Source organism: Mustela nivalis (genome assembly GCF_964662115.1).
Source record: "Mustela nivalis genome assembly, chromosome: 14".
Taxonomy (NCBI): Eukaryota; Metazoa; Chordata; class Mammalia; order Carnivora; family Mustelidae; genus Mustela; species Mustela nivalis.
In genome coordinates this window covers 156917-175024 of record NC_139033.1, presented here as the reverse complement: position 1 = coordinate 175024, position 18108 = coordinate 156917, and the positions used below count along the sequence as shown (strand labels likewise).

Below are 18108 nucleotides of genomic sequence, written 5' to 3'. Positions count from 1 at the left end.
CCAAAACATCTATCCCTTAGGATACAAATAATTGATGCAATTGTGGAGTTTTAAAAATGAGACACAGATTCAATAGAGGAATCCTAAAAATGTTTTGGGCAAACGCCAGCACAGTGAAGCATAGGTCTTCCAGGGTGACCAAATTTGGAGGGGACCACATTACATTCCCTTGAAGGGGGCTATTAGTTAGTTCTGGAGTGTTATAAAAATGATTTCCCGGGGCGCATGGGTGGCTCAGTGGGTTAGAGCCTCTGCTTTTGGCTCAGGTCATGATCCCAGGGTCCTAGGACTGAGCCCCACATCGGGCTCTCTGCTCAGCAGGGAGCCTGCTTTCCTTCCTCTCTCTCTGCCTGTCTCTCTGCCTACTTGTGATCTCTGTCAAATAAATTAAAAATAAATAAATAAAAATGATTTCCCCTCAGTATTTATTTTATCCACAATGTTTGAGAATTTCATCCTCTAGAACAGAAGTCAGTGGAATCTGATTCAAAACCTAACAACTACTTTGCAAAATACAAATACGAGCTATTTCCACCTTTAGACCTTGAATTTAATCCAAGTTATTTGAAACATATGACTAAGGAATTTTATTGATGCTGCAATAAATGTGGCTAAAGATATGGCTGTAAATTAAGACCCTTGTTCAAACCTATGGAGACTTTGTATCTTCATCCAAAAGAATGGCTCGCATAGAGTAAGCCAGTCTAAGAGTCAATATGAAATCTAATTATCTGCTCCTTGCTGGTAATGCTGCTTGGCCCTCTGAAGGCCCGATGCAAACTGGAAAGGCTGCCAGCCCCAGGGTGAGGAAAGACTTATTCATGCCCCATTTCGCTTTACTCTCCCCATGGCCTCCTTTTCCCCTCCCAGGGCAAAGGCGCCCTTCCCCTGTATCCTGAGGTTTTCCCATATTTGAGTGTTCCTATTTGGTTCTCTAATATAAGACGCTTGCCAGGTTCCTAAAATTCAATGTGAGTTCATGCTCTATCTAATCAAATTCATCTGGCAAATGATTTAAAGTGTTGGCTTGGACCCATGTGGAGAGTCTGTAAAGCTACTCTATAAAATCTACGACAACCTTCCAGATCCCTGAGTTTTCCTCTCCTATCAGTAAGCAGTTCTGTTTTACCGGGTGCCTTATTCTGACCTGGCTTTATGAATCTATCAGTCAGTTACTGGATCCTAGAAGTGTAGCTGGAAGACCAAAGCTAGGCATGTACCCTGTGCAGGAATAGGGAAAGCAGGCTCTTCTAGAGGTGATCCAAAATAAACAAAAATACCCATCTTACCTTTCACAGGGAATGCTTATTTCCTTTAGTTTTAATGTACACATACACATGTGTATATGTGGATGTGTGTCTGTGTGTGTACACACACACATGCACATACAAAAATGAAACATAAAAAACTTGCATTTAAATAATTATTCTAGAAAATTCATCCAGAGCTGCTCCAGTGGAAAAATCTAGAAAACAGAATTAAACCCAGAAAATCTCACATTTTTATAATCAATCTTTCTGTTTTCCTTGGTGTAAATGTGATAATTACAAAACAAATGCATTACCCCGCAATGATTAAAGTGCCAGGTTTCATTCAAACATTTTAGAAGAGTTAACAACTCATATATCCAACAAGTACTCAGGAAATGCTCCTCAAGCACAGAAAACAACATATAGCAATAACCATCTGTGAAATCAGCTACTCACAGTCTTTCATCGTTGTCAACAAAAGCAAGGTACAGGATTTCAAATTAGTCAGCATTTAATTATATAAAAACGATTGTAAACATGCAGAGCTAAGATTAAGACCTATTAGTTAAAGTGCTGCTCTCTCAAAGCTGTTAATAGAAAAGTTACCTTGTAGCTGGTGCTGGTTTAGTTTACTGAATAGATGTGCAGTTTTCTCTGAATACCATAATAGCTTAAACTCATGATGAAGCTGTCAGGAACAATCAAGATTATCAGTATAGGGGCGCCTGGGTGGATCAGTGGGTTAAGCCTCTGCCTTCAGGTCAGGTCATGATCTTGGGGTCCTGGGATCCAGCCCTGCATTGGGCTCTCTGCTCTGCAGGGAGCCTGCTTCCTAACCCACTCTCTGCCTGCCTCTCTGCCTGCTTGTGATCTCTCTCTCTCTCTCTGTCAAATAAATAAATAAATAAATAAATAAATCTTAAAAAAAAAATCAGTATAAATGATGTAACTGTTAATCTTATATAAAACTGTCTCAGCAAGCAGCTGTGTACGGATTTTCAAAACTACCAAAGATAATTTTTTTTTAAAACAAATTTCACAGTGGGCAAGAGATTTACTTGACCCTTATTAATAAAATTTCAAATAAGTTGTTTCATTTCTATTTAACTGTCCCTCAGTTAACTGAAAAATTATAATAAAAACATTGCAATTTAATTTCTAAACTCTTCAAAAGACCAATACAATAAGAATTCCTTTTAATAGATTACCTCCAAGTGTTGAAAGGGCCTGAATGAGCCATATGGCACTGGTAGTGGGGAAGACAGACTCTCTGTCATTCCTACTGATGTGGAAGGAATGGAAAAAAGCCTAGTGCAAACCCCACCCTGTCTGGGAGAGTACTGCCCCACCCACAGCCACCTTCCTTCCTCTCCAGTTAACCCTTCTGTTAAAGAAAGTGTGCCATGACCTGAATGCACATCTTCAAAACCTGTACACTCTCCCACTGTTTTTCAGCTTGACATCATGCACTCTTTGTGTAGGAAAGGATTTTTTTTTTTTTTTTTAAATTAGCTCCCCATTCAGCTTGGAGCCCAGTGCAGGGCTTGAACTCATGACCCTGAGATCAAGACCTGAGATTGAGAGTTGGATGCTTAACCGACTGAGCCAGCCAGGTGCCACAGGAAAGGATTCTTTAAACTGACCATGCCTTTGGGAGCAGGAATGTCATTCAAGTCCCTAGGATACTTCGACTTACCAAAAGGTTGGGTATAGAGGAGGTGCTTAATAAATGTGATTGTCTGGCTACTCTAAAAGGGGCTTATTACCTGGATCACATACTGTTATAGGGAATGTAAATCATACATCATACATACACAAATGATGTATGATTTACAAGCTGGACTTGACCAACTCAGTAAGTGATGATCACCATACTAACAGCTGTCTACACCTCCAAAGCTGCCCCATGTTGCAATTCTGATGCAGGACACAGGGACTGCAAAACCTGGGTATGTCAGGTATGGCATGGACATAAAAAATGTCAACAGGCAAAGAAATAAAAAAATAATAAAGCATGATGTCTTAGTGTTTCAGTTAGCCCAAGTATACTAATGTTGATCTGATAACTGTTACTCTCGACAAATTTGACACAATTACCCTATTACAATATTTAACCAGCAGCCAGCTAATTTTCTGATTGTTTTAGGAGACAGTATGTTCTGAATAAATGTTATAGGGCGAATTACAAACTTTGTTAATATTAAGTGAAATTGAGCAACACGGGGTTAGAGAAAAGGGAGACCGCCTCCTACAGACATGCATGTGCATGTGTGTCTGCGCGCATGTGCATGTGTGTGCCCTTGAGCCGCTGTGGTGAGACACCTGGGGGAAGTACTGCCTCATGCAGGACAGAAGGGCAGTTAGTGGAGGGCCAGGAGAAGCACAAAGCAGTGCCCCTCCTCCAGAGAGCAGACAGGTCAGAGTGTACTTAACCCTTCGGGTGCTTTCGTCCCTCGACCAGGAAAGTGTGGAGGGGAAGGAAGGCAGAGACGAAGAGGAGGTCACAAGCGCACTCCTCCCAATCTGGAAGGGGAAAAAAAAAACACACTCGGGAAAATACAAAACAAACAAAAAACCCTACCACCTACCCTGGCTTTAGTCCAGGGCTTCCCAGTAAAAGAATCCTAAAAAGTAACTCACTGTGTGAGATCAATGCTGAAATTTCTGTGACAAGTAGGCTTACTGCCATGCTAACTGATGACAGGTCCCCAGAAATGTTTACTTCTTTAGTGAGATGCCTCCCAGAAATTACTTGGAATTTACAAAGCTACTTTTCCATAAGAGAAAAGATAACATCTAGCCTAATTTGTTCATTTTGTCAGTTTTTTTTTAATGGATAGCCTTAAATGAATATTTGTTTTTTAATCAGGATATACTTGAAATAAGAAACTATATGAATGGTTCAGTTGATATAGGTTATTAATCTATTCTTCAGTACAGATACAGAACTTTAGCAATAAAATAACATTGCATTCTAAATGTTTCTAAAATAAAAAAGGATACTGTGAAAACTGACAAAGTTGCTTTTCCTAATTTTTGTTTTCAGTTATACAAAAATAAGATTAAGTTAGTTTGATGGCATTTCCATTACACCAAACATATCAAATCAATTGCCTTAGGATGCTTTAGCCGAAACAACTTAAAAAGCTGAAGAGACCCCCCCCCCCTCGCCGCCCAACTACAATACAACACTGAAATTTTATTGCACTTAAGCCTGACAAAATTAAACTAGGGCTTAATTTACTAGACCATATCCTTTACTCTGCATTTACTCAAAACTTCTTGGAGACTCCTATAAAATTTGACTAAAGAAATAACTTTCACATTCATGAAAGATAAATACTACTCTCTGAAAAAAACAAAGTTCTAAAGGGCTGTAACATTTTGTCAAAACATGGGTTTTTAAAACAAATTAATCCAAAAGAAAAGTAACATTTGAAAACCTCAAAACACAATACTTATTCCACTGTAGAACAAGGTGGTTAGCAGCCTGTTACAGAATGCAATCTTTGGCATACAATACTTGTAAAATTGGTATAAAGGTTTTACATTTTCCTTTTATGAAATGACACAGCAACATTTTCTCCATGAAGGGGAGGAAGGGGATGCAGAAGCTAAGCAGGCAGGCTGACTACATGCCGAGAGGCTGAGGAGGTGCAGAGGCTTCCAGACCTACCCTGAACGTCCAGGCCACACACACCACTTGCCCCGCCGGGAGGGAGCAGAAAAGGCACACTGAGTTCTAAGGGCTCCATTTCACAGAGGGGCACCTATCTGTCTACATCACAGAAGATGGCACTTCCTTCTGCTGGTGACCTTTACCATTTGTTTTAGGTTTCAGAAGTGGGGAAGAAAGTTTGTTACAAAAGAAGTTCCAGTACTGGCTGGCTGGGAAAGATATGGATATGAGGGAGAAAAGTGGCGGGGGCGGGGGGGGGGGGGAGGTGTTGTAGTGCTCAACAGGAACCAGAACCTGAATCTTGCTGGAAAACTTTCAGCCAATGGCCCTGTCTGCTTGCAGGAGTATAATGAGCATCTGTTGACATGTTAATACAGCAAACACAAGGATAACTCTCCTAGCCCAATTTGGCAAAGCAGAGACACAGGGATCTGCAGGTTCAGAAGAGGGAATGCAGGAGTCAGGCTGGACAGAGAGTGAAGAGCGTAAGCGCCGGTGGTGTTACTTACGTGCGCAGGGAAAGGCTGGAGTCTCGTCCTGCTCTCTTCGGGGTGGTTCACTTCTCCCATTGGGAGATATGGTTTCTGACCTGATCCCGTCTCGTACATGGACATGGGCCTACTGCCCCGGGCAGACGGACGTCGCTTTAAGGAAGAGTGGTTCGAAGTGTCTGTGTACTCAGAACCAGTTTGCACCTGATAAATATTGGTTGTGGCCTGTTTCCTGAGGTTCAAATTTTCACTCTGGAGTGTTTGAAGCTGAAAGAAATGTTTGGCAGTGGGACGGTGTTTTTCTATAGCAAGCAGAAAAAGCAAACACCAAGTAAACGCATACAACTACCAGCTTTAAACAGTAAGAACAGTAACAGCTAGCTGGGTTGAAAGTTACAGGCAACTACAAACAAGAGCTCGCTCTCCTAGAATGAGTGACACAAATCAATTCACTTTATCACTCAAGCAAATTAAACAGGCTTGATTTCTCATTGCAGAAAAGTTATAGTTTGGACTTTTTAAAAACAAAATGTCTAACCACTTAAAAACTGGTCATGGTGGGCCTAGGAAATGTTTGCAGGCAAGCCAGACTCTGGATTCTTCTAAGGCTGTTTCAAGCAAGAGCTTGAGATCATGATGATTTAGGTAAGCTGCTTTTCAAATGAGCCCTGAGCAATTTGCAAATGCCAAAAATGCCAGCAGACACCATGGAAGCAGCACAAAGATAACCGGAGTTGCTTTGCAAAGCAAGAAAGACAGTGAAGTTCAGCTTACAAAAAATCAGATGGGCTACTGCTTCCCAGAAAGCCAACAAGAAAAATTATAATCAACAAATTTTTGTTACAGAATACTCTTGATATTCCAAACAATTTAGAACTTCTTTAAAAAGAGAGGGAACCGAATCATGGTACGTTTGCTATATTAACATATCACGAAGAAAAATGGAGGCCTATCAAACTACGTTAACATCTTCATCTGAATGCTCCATGTAGCACGCTTGCTTCCCTCTGGTGATTGATCAGCTTTCAGCCAGGGCCAGAATATTTGGCCTCTCTCCTTTGGCTTTGTCACCCAAAAACACGACCTTGGCGGTGTCAGCTTTAATTACTCTAATCTGCCTGGCACCACCCTTAGAGGCTGTCACTTGGAGACCCTGACTGCTCCTTCCATTCCTCACATGCAGGCTGCTTCATGATGTTTGATGAGTTAGAGGTAAGGGATCAGCAAGGAATTGTGTTACTCCTTAGCGTCTGGTATTTGAAACACAATTAACTGAGTCCCGTCTGCACAGTGTCCTTCCCCTCTGGTGCTCCTTCATCTTCCAAGACATTTTATAAGCTGGGTGTGGTGTAAGTTCAGCTGTCTACTCTTTGACAGAGACTGTAAACTCTGACCAAATTCCCCACCGGGGCCAAGGCTTAAGTCTGCAAGCAAATGTATTTGCACCAGAAGATCATTACTTTTTCAATAGTAAACCCATTCAGTGTTAGGAGTTACTTTCAATTTTTATTTAGAAAGCACCGATCTGTGAATTATACACCAATAGAGGCTGCTCCTCTTCATTAATTAGCATCTTTTCCAAGCAACTGTTAAATATGAAAGATCAGATACAAATCATGCTACTTTGTCAGCTATATAGATACAAAAACTTTTACCTAACTTTGAAATAAAACCAACACATCTTTGCAAAATAAGCAAATTCTACATACTTTACAGTAATAGCGCCAAATTTTGGGGACAGTCTGATTTATACTGCCTCTGCCACAGAAATACCCTAACTTCTGTTTTTTCCAAGGATGATCCACTAAGGAATGATAGAGTGCTTCTACACCACAAAGGCTTACACGGTATAACTTCTATGTGCGACTCATTTCCTAATGAAAGAACAGCTGCAAAGTGACAAGCAGCCACTGAAAATTCCTACATTCCAGGATAGAGACAAGCAGAAGGTGCCTGTAAAACTATTTATTAGTGAGCCCATGTCACTAACTGGACACAGTCCAGAAAGTGAGGAGCAGAACCGCACACGCCCCTCCATGAATGACCAGTGTGTCTGGTCATGTGCCTGTCTATGTAAAAACCTTCTCTTAGGAGTTTTTTAGGTAATGCTTTGTCATCCAAAAATGAATGCCTTGAAATTTGAAACTTCAACTTAACACTTGTCATGCCTCTAAAATATCCAGGGTGGATTTTACTTGAATGTGTTTGAGAGCACAAGTTCCTTGTCTTGATTTTAAAAAATTTTAGTCCTCGGTATTTAGAGAGATGTCCTAGAATAAACTTGATCGATGCTATCTTAGTAAGAATCAGACTATACATGTTTGTTTGGAAGGAGTGTAACAGGAAACGAGAAGTTACAGGTAATCCAATAGCTCCAGAAATCAAAAGCATTTCTAAGAATTGAGGAGATAATACATGAGCAATGGCAAATAATTTCACTTTGCATTTCTTAATGCAATTTTTCTTAAAGCAAATGTGGCATTTGCTTTCAGAGATATGAGGTTATCTCTGGCAATTTCTACAAATACTAAAGGAGCATTATAAAAAAAAAAAAGAAAAAAGTGATGGTTAGCAGACTGATTTACACTGGCAAAGTCAGCATGTTTCAGAAAAAGTCACCTCAACAAAAATTATTAGTTCAATTAATGGGACAAACTGTAATTCATTAAACAAAAGATATTTCAGAAAAGACAGAAGTGCAAGCCCTGTATGATACAGCAGAAGGGCTCTTGGTCTACCCTGCTCACAGTTGCACACCAGCCCTTGATAGGGCCAGGCTGGCCCAGAACAAAGGGTGAATTAAATCTGGTTGATCTACAGACAGTATTACAGGTTTGGGGCCATTTATCTAAAAAAAAAAAAAAAAAAAAGATCTAGAACTCCAAACCAAAAGAATCCTAGACCAAGCCCCAAGCAAGAGTGTACTGCAGTGTCCTTCCCTGACAGGCAGAGGGGACAGACCTCCTTCTTCTAGTTCCTCGGGCTTCCTTCAGGGGACGTGACTGGGAAGGCCCAGCCACACAGGGAGCGCACCTTGTCCTCTGTTCCTGATAATGATTCTGAAACATTACTCTTCAAATGGCAGAATTAAGACACAGATACATACTTTGTTACTTTGTTTTGTTTCTATTTAAGGGGAAGTGCACAAAATCTGACAGGGACAGCCTTCTCATGAAGAGTTGCACACATAATCCCCCTTTAAGCATATTCCTTGCTACTAGTAGCCAGGCTCCTTTTAGGGGCAAATACATTCATGTATTTCTGTCTCTCCCAAAAGGCAGTGAACGAGAACATGCCAGGCAAGTGGGATTGTCTCTTACTAGTGTACAGCTCTCGCCAGTGCAAACGAAAATGTTTTCTTATATTTATGGAGTCCCTACCCCACGGCAGGCCCTGCTCTAGGCTCTGAGGATACCCTAAATTAGTAAGTACTGGGGATGTGGGGACAAAGCTGCCAGAGCTGGGTGGGTAACAACAGAATATGAGTGAGCAGGGATGGCACCCTCTGCATGGAACGCTGAGAAGGGCTTCTGCCTGCTCTGTCTTCATGGTGTGGTTCTTTAGAATGAGCAATAGGATGGCGTGCATCCATGAGGGGCATCCACACTCCCAGGAAGCACGGAGCAGTGCAAGGGTGGCTGCAACTAGGTTCAAGTGCCTGGGAAACTCACTCTGGTCTTATTTCTAATCAAAACCACTTCATTTGAAATATCCAAATACATACTGGTTCCAAAAAGCTTGGTCCAAAGGTTTTTAGGTCTGTTACAATAACTGCTTTTCTTCCCTCTGCCCACCAGCATTGTGCCTGGGATTCTTCCTTATACTACAGGGTTAATTAAAGAGTCAATCATCCTGGCATTTATTAACATGTTACCTTTTTCTGCATAATTCTCAGCTCGTCACTCAAGTTGTTATTCACCTTCATTAGCTGTAGTATCTTGGCTTCAGAAGCCACTAGAGCGTTTTTGACCTCCATAAATTCCTGCACAGTGACTGGTCCATCTGATAAATCTGAATCTAGGCTCTAAAAATAAATTGGGGAAAATGTTCACAATCTGAGATGACGATAACATGCAAGACTCATAGCTAAAGAATTTTAAATTCTGACCATGCCAGCTGGACTGCAAAGTTAATCAAAGCAAATCAAGGCTTCTGGGAGGAACACAAAAATAAAACATAAAGGTAGGGTTACTATAATATCTGAAAAATATCAGAGTCAGTATTTTCTAACAGAACAGGGAGTGTGGCCACAAATCTAGTCTGACGAGGACTCCCGGAGCACCTGTCTTGTATTGCCTGTCTGCCTTCTCTTGCTCATTCCTTTTTCCTTTTTTCAATACATTCTTTCAGTAATTCCTTCATTCCAACCTATTTGTATTGAGCATCAGGCAGTATTCTAGGGACTTGGGATATATAAAAAAAAGAAAATAGACAAAGATTACTGCTTCCATGGTGTTTATACCCCAGCAGAGTGGGAGAGAGACAAAATAAAAATAAGTGACTATCTAGTATGACAGCAGATGACAAGTGCTGTGGAAAACAGAGAAAATGGAGCAAGGTGAGGGGCTGGGGAGACAATTAGGGGTGAAGGTGGGTGCCTTTTAATGAGACAGGTGGGATAAGCCTTTGGGTAGGTGAGATATGAGTAACAGCTGGAAGGACATCAGTCCAGTGGCTGTCTGGAGGAATGTTCTAGCCAGCAGCAGAGCTTAGCCAGAGGGAGCAGGTGTGCAAGGCAGAGAGGATGCCAGCTGGTAGGATCCCATCATGACTTTGGCTTTTGGTCTGAATCTGGTGCTTCTGGGGATGCTGGGCAGGGGCGTATCAGATGGGACAAGTGACTCTTGCTGTCCCCTCTGCATTCCTTGTATCTGCCGGTGGTACTACCCTTCTTGCAGTTGTGTGAGCTGGACAGCTCTGGACACATCTTCTGTAGGTCTACGTCCCCACTTCAAACATTTGAACTTATTGCTGAGACCTGTTTATCTGTCTTTGTCCATTCTCAAACGTTTGCTGAACTCCTTTGGGGCGAGATCTGGGGCAAGGTCTTGGGGACTCAGCAGCAGGTAGACCAGCAGGCCTCTGCTGCCTTCTCCTTGGGTCCACACTCCCTTGGCTACTGTGACTTCCCTTCCATCTGGACCCTCTCAGCATGGGCTCCACAGCGGCCTCTTCAGCAGTGCCCCAACAGGGTTTCCTTCCTTTGCTCTCTGACCTACAAAGAACCGTCCTCCCCAAAGAGAGGAACCCAAATTGCTGACTATTGCCCCCCTGCCCTGCCTAAGAGGTTCCTGGGCTCTACACTGCCTGCCAAGGTAGGGACTCTTCTGTCTGAGGTCATGTTCCTCCATGGCGTGACCCCTGCCCTCTGCTACAGTTGTGTGTCCCAGTCCTTTCAGGTTGTCTCTACCAAAAGCAGGTTCTGCAAGACATCCTCCTTCACCTTCTCTCTGCCTAGATCACCCTCCCCTGCCTCCCCACACACCTAATCCCATGCATCCTTTAAGGCACATGTTGACAAGACACTTACACAGTGCCCCCGAACACTTGTCCTTGCCAACAAGCTGGGTGTCCTCTCACATCCCTACCCCTGGCTTCCATGTATCATTTTGTACTGCTGACTGCAGTTCTCTCTCCTAACAGGCAGGGGGCGGCCTCACAGGAAAGGGACTGGGCCTCATTCGGGAGAGTATGATCCAGAGAAGTTACTTGACAAACATTTACTGAGGGAATAAAACACATCAGCCCCTCCTCACAAGTTTTATAAATCACAACCGAGGTAGGACTGTGATTCAGCAATCAACTTAGGGACACAGGATCCCCTATTTTAAAACGATTTACCTTGCAGGCCCAAGAAGTAAACCCAACTTTACCTCCAGAGCACTTTTCACAGTGGTTTACAAATAAGACGATTTTGCAGGGGGAAAGATTCCAAGAAGAAACATATTCTCCCTTTCTGTGTGCAATATGTCACCTCACCTTCTGCCTGTTTGCTTTGCTTGCAGTAGCTTCCAGATCCGTGTCTTCATCTGAGGCCACACTGTCATAGTCTGGCTGGTCATTGTCTTGACTCTCAACACTGTGCTGGTTATTGATTGTTTTCAGTATAAGCTCCACATTGTCTATCAATAGAAGCAAATAACTTTTCTTCAGGCTTAAAAAAACCTTTTTCCCCTAAAATCCACTGGGAGGAGTTTTGGGTTTAGCCATTTAAAGACTAAAAGAAAATGACAGAAATCCCAATTTTATAGTCACACTAATGTAAACATCACAGGGCAAGTTATCAACCAGACAGAGGGCCTACCGTCAACTGCACAGAGGCATTTCAGCGTCTCTCTGGGTCACTCACCAAATCTGGGAAAATTAATTAGGTGGTTTATGAAAGTGCTGCTCAGACTGAGGAGGCAGGTTCCTGAGTTTCTCATCATTCCACCAGACAGAGTGTAGTTCCAAATCAGGGAACTAAAGTTGTAACTAATATAAAATTAACCGTGATTCAACTGTACCTTGTAACTTGTTTACAAGGTAATGTCATTGTAAGGACACTGTTAAAATGGAGCCTGGAAACTTGCTGCTCAAAGAACAGGCTCGCTGGCATTTAGTCCTGACTGCCAGAGAGAACTGAGAAAACAGAACAACCCAGTGGACAGACACACGTGCACACCAGGGAGGTATGGCCTACAGGGGAGCAGGGAAGATTCCATAGGCTCTAGCACATTTTGAATAAAAGATTTCACAAATTATCCAAGTCTCTTCCAACTTCTTTGAGGCAACTAACTCAAGGTGACCTCTGATTTCCAACAGGAATTTTAATCTTTCAAATTTATATTTAAAATGGATATATCATCTGAATTACAGATGTAATACTCAATACAGAAAATCTGAGGTATGCCTGGGTGGCCCAGTTAGTTAAGCATCTGCCTTTGGCTTGGGTCATGATCCCAGGGTCCTAGGATCGAGTCTGGGATCTGGCTCCTTGCTCAGCGGGGAGCCTGCTTCTCCCTCTGCCTGTTGCTCCTCCTGCTTGTGCTCTCTCCCTCTCTCTCTGATAAATAAATAAATAAAATCTTTAAAAAAAAAAAAAAGGAAAGAAAGAAAAGAAAATTTGAGGCTAGTGGTAATCAATCATAGCTGTTGATTTATTTTGGTCTATATCTTTCCGGTCTTTTCCTAAACACATAAAGAGTCCATTGTCCATTTCATCACTTGTAGTTGATATGGTCCCTAAAGGTGTGAAGACTGAATTAGCAAATCTTGAACCACTGTTCCAAGAGGACATACAGGGGTAGGTTCCTGCCAGCCTTTGCTCATGTTTTTGTCCACTGATCAATATGGAACCTTACTTTATGTGTGTTTCTGCTTACACACCATTTTTTATTTTCAAATTTTTTCTCTTTTTAAAAAATTTTATTTATTTATTTAATTCACAGAGAGAGACAGTGAGAGAGGGAACACAAGCAGACAAAGTGGGAGAGGGAGAAGAAAGCTTCCCACTGAGCAGGGAGCCCAATGTGGGGCTGGATCCCAGGACCCTTGGATCATGACCTGAGCTGAAGGCAGATGCTTAAGGACTGAGCAACCCAGGCACCCCAATTACACATTTTTAAAAAACATTTATTTAGGGGCTCCTGGGTGGCTCAGTGGGTTAAGCCTCTGTCTTTGGCTTGGGTCATGATCTCAGGGTCCTGGGATTGAACCCCGCATGGGGCTCTCTGCTCAGGAGGAAGCCTGCTTTCCCCTCCCCCTCTGCCTGACTCTCTGCCTACTTGTGATCTCTGTCTGTCAAATAAATAAAATCTTTTAAAAAAAACCCCAAAACAAAAAAACATTTATTTATTTGAGAGATAGAGAGTGACAGAGCACGAGTAGGGGAGGGGCAGAGGGAGAGAATCTTTCATGCAAACTCCATACTGAGTTTGGAGGTTCCCATGGGGCTCAACCCCACAACCTATGAAATCACAACCTAAGGGGTGCCTGGGTGGCTCAGTCGGCTAAGCGTCTGCCTTCAGCTCAGATCACAATCCCAGGGTTCCTGGGATCAAGCCCTGCGTCAGGCTCCTTGGTCGGCAGGGAGCCTGCTTCCCTCTCTTTGCTACTCCCCCAACTTCTGTTCATGTTCTTTCTGGTAAATAAATAAATAAAACCTTAAAAAAAAATCATGACCTGAGCCAAAACCAAGAGTCAGACGCCCAACTGACTGAGCCACTCAGGCGTCCCTGTTCAGACACCTTTAATATACACTGTTGATTCATTAACAGTGAACTCAGAGCCAAGAGCACTAAAACCCATGTTTGAATGAAATTTATCTAACAGGTATTTTCTCCATAAGGCACATCACAGCTTTCTTGTGCTAAGGAGCCCCAGACAGCACTATGAAACTACGCTTGGGGGCCATTTTAAACAGCAGAATCATCAACAAAAAGCAGAAAAATGTAAAATGTGGTACTAAGCAGACCTAAAAAGGCAAGTGGTACCTAAAAATGTGTACCAAATGTGGTACTAAGCAGACCTAAAAAGTATGACAGTTGAGACAAAAAGACATACAAATGTTTTGTTCAATTTTAACGTACGTGAGTTTTGGGCAACTCAAATTTTTTGCCTCTCTGCACATGTCCGTAAGTTGCTATGAAAGTGCTGATTTCAAAGTTACAGATAAGTTTTAGTAGATGAATTTGCAAATATGCGATCTGAAATAATGAGGATTATGTATTTACACAGTACTTAATGCAGTGTATTTACTTGTACATATGTATGTGTATAAATGTTTTTCTTACAAAATGGGGATTACATTAAATACTTAAAAAAAGACTAATCTATTCCTTTATGTTGTGTCATTATGTATTCTTTGGGGGGGAAAATGTCTGCATTATTCAAATATATAATTATATTATTTCTTTCTAATGTTTTCAAAAAAGTATTACATATTCTCATAACATCTCTGATTATTTCCCCTCAAATAAGTAGAAATAGTAATATCAAATCAAAGAGTATATACATTTTGAGATTTCAAATTTATGTATCACTGCACCTTCACCAAAATTTAGTAGATTTTCTTAGAATTTGCTTATTCCTGGTTGAGCCAGTAAAATAAAAAACAAACTAATATCAGTTAATGAACTGAAACCTTAATTTTTATGGTATGTATTTCTTCTGTTTAATGTTCTATAATTAAAATGTATTACTTCTATAATTAGAAAAAACCAAGAAGTATATAGTAATAGAAATGGAGAAGAGTGTGTTCTTAAGCGCAGAGCTAGGATGTGGAGCTACTAAGCTAGACTCAACAGGGCATCTTGGAAATAGGGCTCGGTGCTCTCTACATAAACTACAATAATTCTTACTATAGACATATAAAGTTTATAGTAACAAATTTTATTATTTAGCGCTCAATTCTGTTTGTAACCAATAACAGGTGAGCTGAAGTATCAATCAAGAAGGTTGATTTTTCTTCTGCCCTTTAATGAGACCTAAGTCAGACTTTTAGGTTAATTTCAGGATGCAATTTTATAGGGAAGATAGGTGATCTAAGAGGAAAAAACACATTGGACAAATTTGAATAGCAGTTAACAACCCTGAAATATTTATAGTTTCTCAGGGCTCAAAAGGGTAAATTTTTCATGATAATTGTTTTAGTTAATTTATAATTCTAAATTTAATACTTGTGTCAAGTTTAGAAGGCCAAAGAATCAAATTTTAGCAGCTCGAAACAGTTACCTTTTGAACCAGAAAGAGGACTGCCTTGCTGTCTCCTCTTGGCGTCACTGAGAATGTCGATGACCAGTGTGGCAAACTCATGGGCGTTAAACCGAGCGAGTTTCTGTCTGCCCTGAGAGAGGAAATAATTGGAAATATTCCCAAATGTGAAAACATACACGTGGATATTCACATAAAACCAATCACATTGTTAGACTTGAGTAAGACTCCCAAGCAAAGACTTCCAAGCATGATCAAAGTATCACTGCAGTCTAGGGGAGGCACACACATCAACATTTTCCTTGCAAACAGGGCAGAACCATCTACACAAGAGAACTAAATAATACCGTGTGCATTTATTTTTGTGAACAAAACCAAAATATTTCTACCTGATGCTTTTTTCCCCATTATCAATGCAGTTTTGAAGTAGGCCCAGTAATGAATTACTGATTTGGAAGAAAATTCAAAATTTCAAGATAAAGTTATAGCCTAGATGCTGGAACTTCATCATTATATATAGCAGTTAACCAATAAAAATTAAAAGTCCTTCCCAATTTTCTCCTCCTGACAGAGGCTTAGGCTGTTTTCAATGCTCTATTATTTTATACAGTGCTTTGATGAAAATCACTATGCATAAATCTTTATTTTTATTTTACTAGCATACATTCCCAAATAAGGATTATGTATGGGAAATGATGGACTTAATTTTGAGACTTCTAAAACCAGTTAACAAATCAGTTTTCTGAAGTCTACAGCAATGGAAACTCTTATCTGTAGCGTAAGAAAGCCCATTTTCCTATATCCTTACCAGCCTGGAGTAGTTGATTGATGAAATTTTAATGAATGCCTTTAGGCTGCTTTCTTAGATCACTAGTTAGGTTAAACATTTTTTTTTTTTAAGAGGTTAAACATTTCTTCACATTTGTAAGCCATTTATATTTCTTCTGTGAATTATTTTATATTCTTTTCTAGTCTTCAATTTACATTTACTGCTTTTCTTACCAATTTCTTGAGTTGTGTGTGTGTGTGTAAAAGATATTAACTTTAATCAATCAAAAAATTAAAAATACCTAGCCTCGGAGAATTAAATACCACATCAGCCCTTCCCAAAATACCACCACTGGTTACTTCTCAGACTCGGCCACTTGCCTGGTTCCGTGTTGAAGAGTACTCGGGATTGACTGGAAGGAAGGGGACGACAGTTGTCTCGGTTACCAGGGTGCTGTGGTTTTGCGTGGCAAGCCAGACTAGCCAGAGGAAAGAGCCAGAGACAGAATCTTATCACCACAAGTATGCCACTGCTTCTCTGAGAGCCACAGCTCGGGCATCACGAGGGAAACTAGGGGAAGCACACTCCAAAACCAACATACACAAAAGTAAATGTCGACAACATGCAACAACAGGACAGTAGAAGTACCGCCCATCAACAACAGAAGCTTGTAAGAGAAAGCCACACTTTCAGTCACCTGCATCGGTCTCTCGCCTGTCAACTTCATCATACACATCCATGGCAAGTTCTTCAAACAAATGATTACTTAGCTGCAAGTGAAAAAAAAAAATAACCAGGAACACAAGGGACAAGGATTAACACTGGGAGAATGAGTGGGCACTGTGACTTATTCACTCTTTAATCTCCAATGTCTTATCCAAAGCCAGTGCTTAGTAAATACCCACTGTCAAACAGACAATAACATTTCCAGAATAGTACAGATCCTCTAGAAATATCTGCCTCCCACAGCAGCCTCACTTCTTTGTGACAAGCAGACAGGGGTGTGCTATACAGGAGGGCAGAGTCATCTGAAATGCAGGGTCCAGTTCTTGACTCTCTGACCCTTTAAAGTCCCCTCTTTTGCTCTTGAGCATTTGTTGGTGCCCACAGATAGAAAGGATCCTAAACCCATGGTGGGACAGAGATGCCAAAACATGCCATTTTCAGAATGTAAAACATGCCACTACAGAAACCATCATCCAGTCTTCAGTAAGCCACTTTGCTATATTCTTCAGGAAGCAGGCCTCCAATCCCGGAAAGTACTCAGCACCCCCCACAAATGGCAGCCTGTCTAATCAGCGTGCCTGCAGTGTCAGCCAACAGAATAGTCTCCACGCCAGCAGGCAGCCACTGGGATGGGAAGGACAGCTGGGTCTTCCTCAGTCCAGTTGAGGCTAAGCCTCCACCAGGATGGCTCCAGCTCTCTGCAGTTTTCCTCATAAAACACATCCTGATGGTTGGTGGCTGTCACTTTTTAGTTGACACTGAATCTTATTCCTTACTGCGTTCCTTATGTCCACCCACAGTACCTGGCCCTGAGATGGGGCCCAGTAAATATCCAGTCACACAGTGACCAGAAGGTATTTTATGTGGCAATTTAAAAGGCTGGCTAAACAGACCTCATAGAAGCTTGTTAAAATGGGTAGACTGTTGGGTGAGAGAAGCAGGATATACAATCTTATAATTAAGATTCAGCTTCCATTTTAAAAAAATGACATGCAGGGGCACCTGGGTGGCTCAGTGGGTTGAGGCCTCTGCCTTTGGCTCAGGTCATGATCCCAGGGTCCTGGGATCGAGCCCCACGTTGGGCTCTCTGCTCAGCGGGGAGCCTGCTTCCTCCTCTCTCTCTGCCTACTTGTCTCTGTCTGTCAAATAAATAAATAAATCTTAAAAAAAAATGACATGCATATAAAATAAGAATCAGAATATATCAAAATATTGAGCCTGAGTCCATTAAGAATATAGTGAATGAAGAGGATTCCCCCTATCCATTTTCCACATTTTCTCTTGTGTGCTAAATTTATATTTATAGTTGAAAATAAACTCTGAGAGCCTTTTGCTGGATAAAGTAATGAGGGACTGGGAACTTGAACTTGCCTCTTAAATATCCAGTCTCTTCCCAATAAGGGGCTACAAGCTAAGGTTATTATTACTCAGTAACTACAACAGCAAGACCGAAGGCTTACATCCCAGGCACTGTGCTACTATCATCACATTAATACTCAT

General features: G+C 41.3%; 1 protein-coding gene across 39 annotated transcripts in view; it reads right to left on the bottom strand.

The window, feature by feature from the left end:
* Nucleotides 1-18108, bottom strand: part of GIT2 (GIT ArfGAP 2) — a 51010-nt gene that overhangs the window by 9822 nt on the left and 23080 nt on the right. For 5 of the 39 annotated variants that reach the window (XM_082700069.1, XM_082700049.1, XM_082700070.1 and 2 more), the window contains 6 exons: nucleotides 16580-16652; nucleotides 16263-16360; nucleotides 15135-15246; nucleotides 11400-11542; nucleotides 9295-9444; nucleotides 5439-5687 (listed from right to left, as the gene is read on the bottom strand). In XM_082700069.1, coding sequence (XP_082556195.1) covers nucleotides 5439-5687; nucleotides 9295-9444; nucleotides 11400-11542; nucleotides 15135-15246; nucleotides 16263-16360; nucleotides 16580-16652 — 825 coding nt within the window. Of the gene's footprint in view, nucleotides 1-3683; nucleotides 3774-5438; nucleotides 5688-6240; nucleotides 7007-9294; nucleotides 9445-11399; nucleotides 11543-15134; nucleotides 15247-16262; nucleotides 16361-16579; nucleotides 16653-18108 lie in introns of those variants that run through there. The other 34 variants (XM_082700038.1, XM_082700039.1, XM_082700060.1 and 31 more) reach the window with 11 other exon arrangements.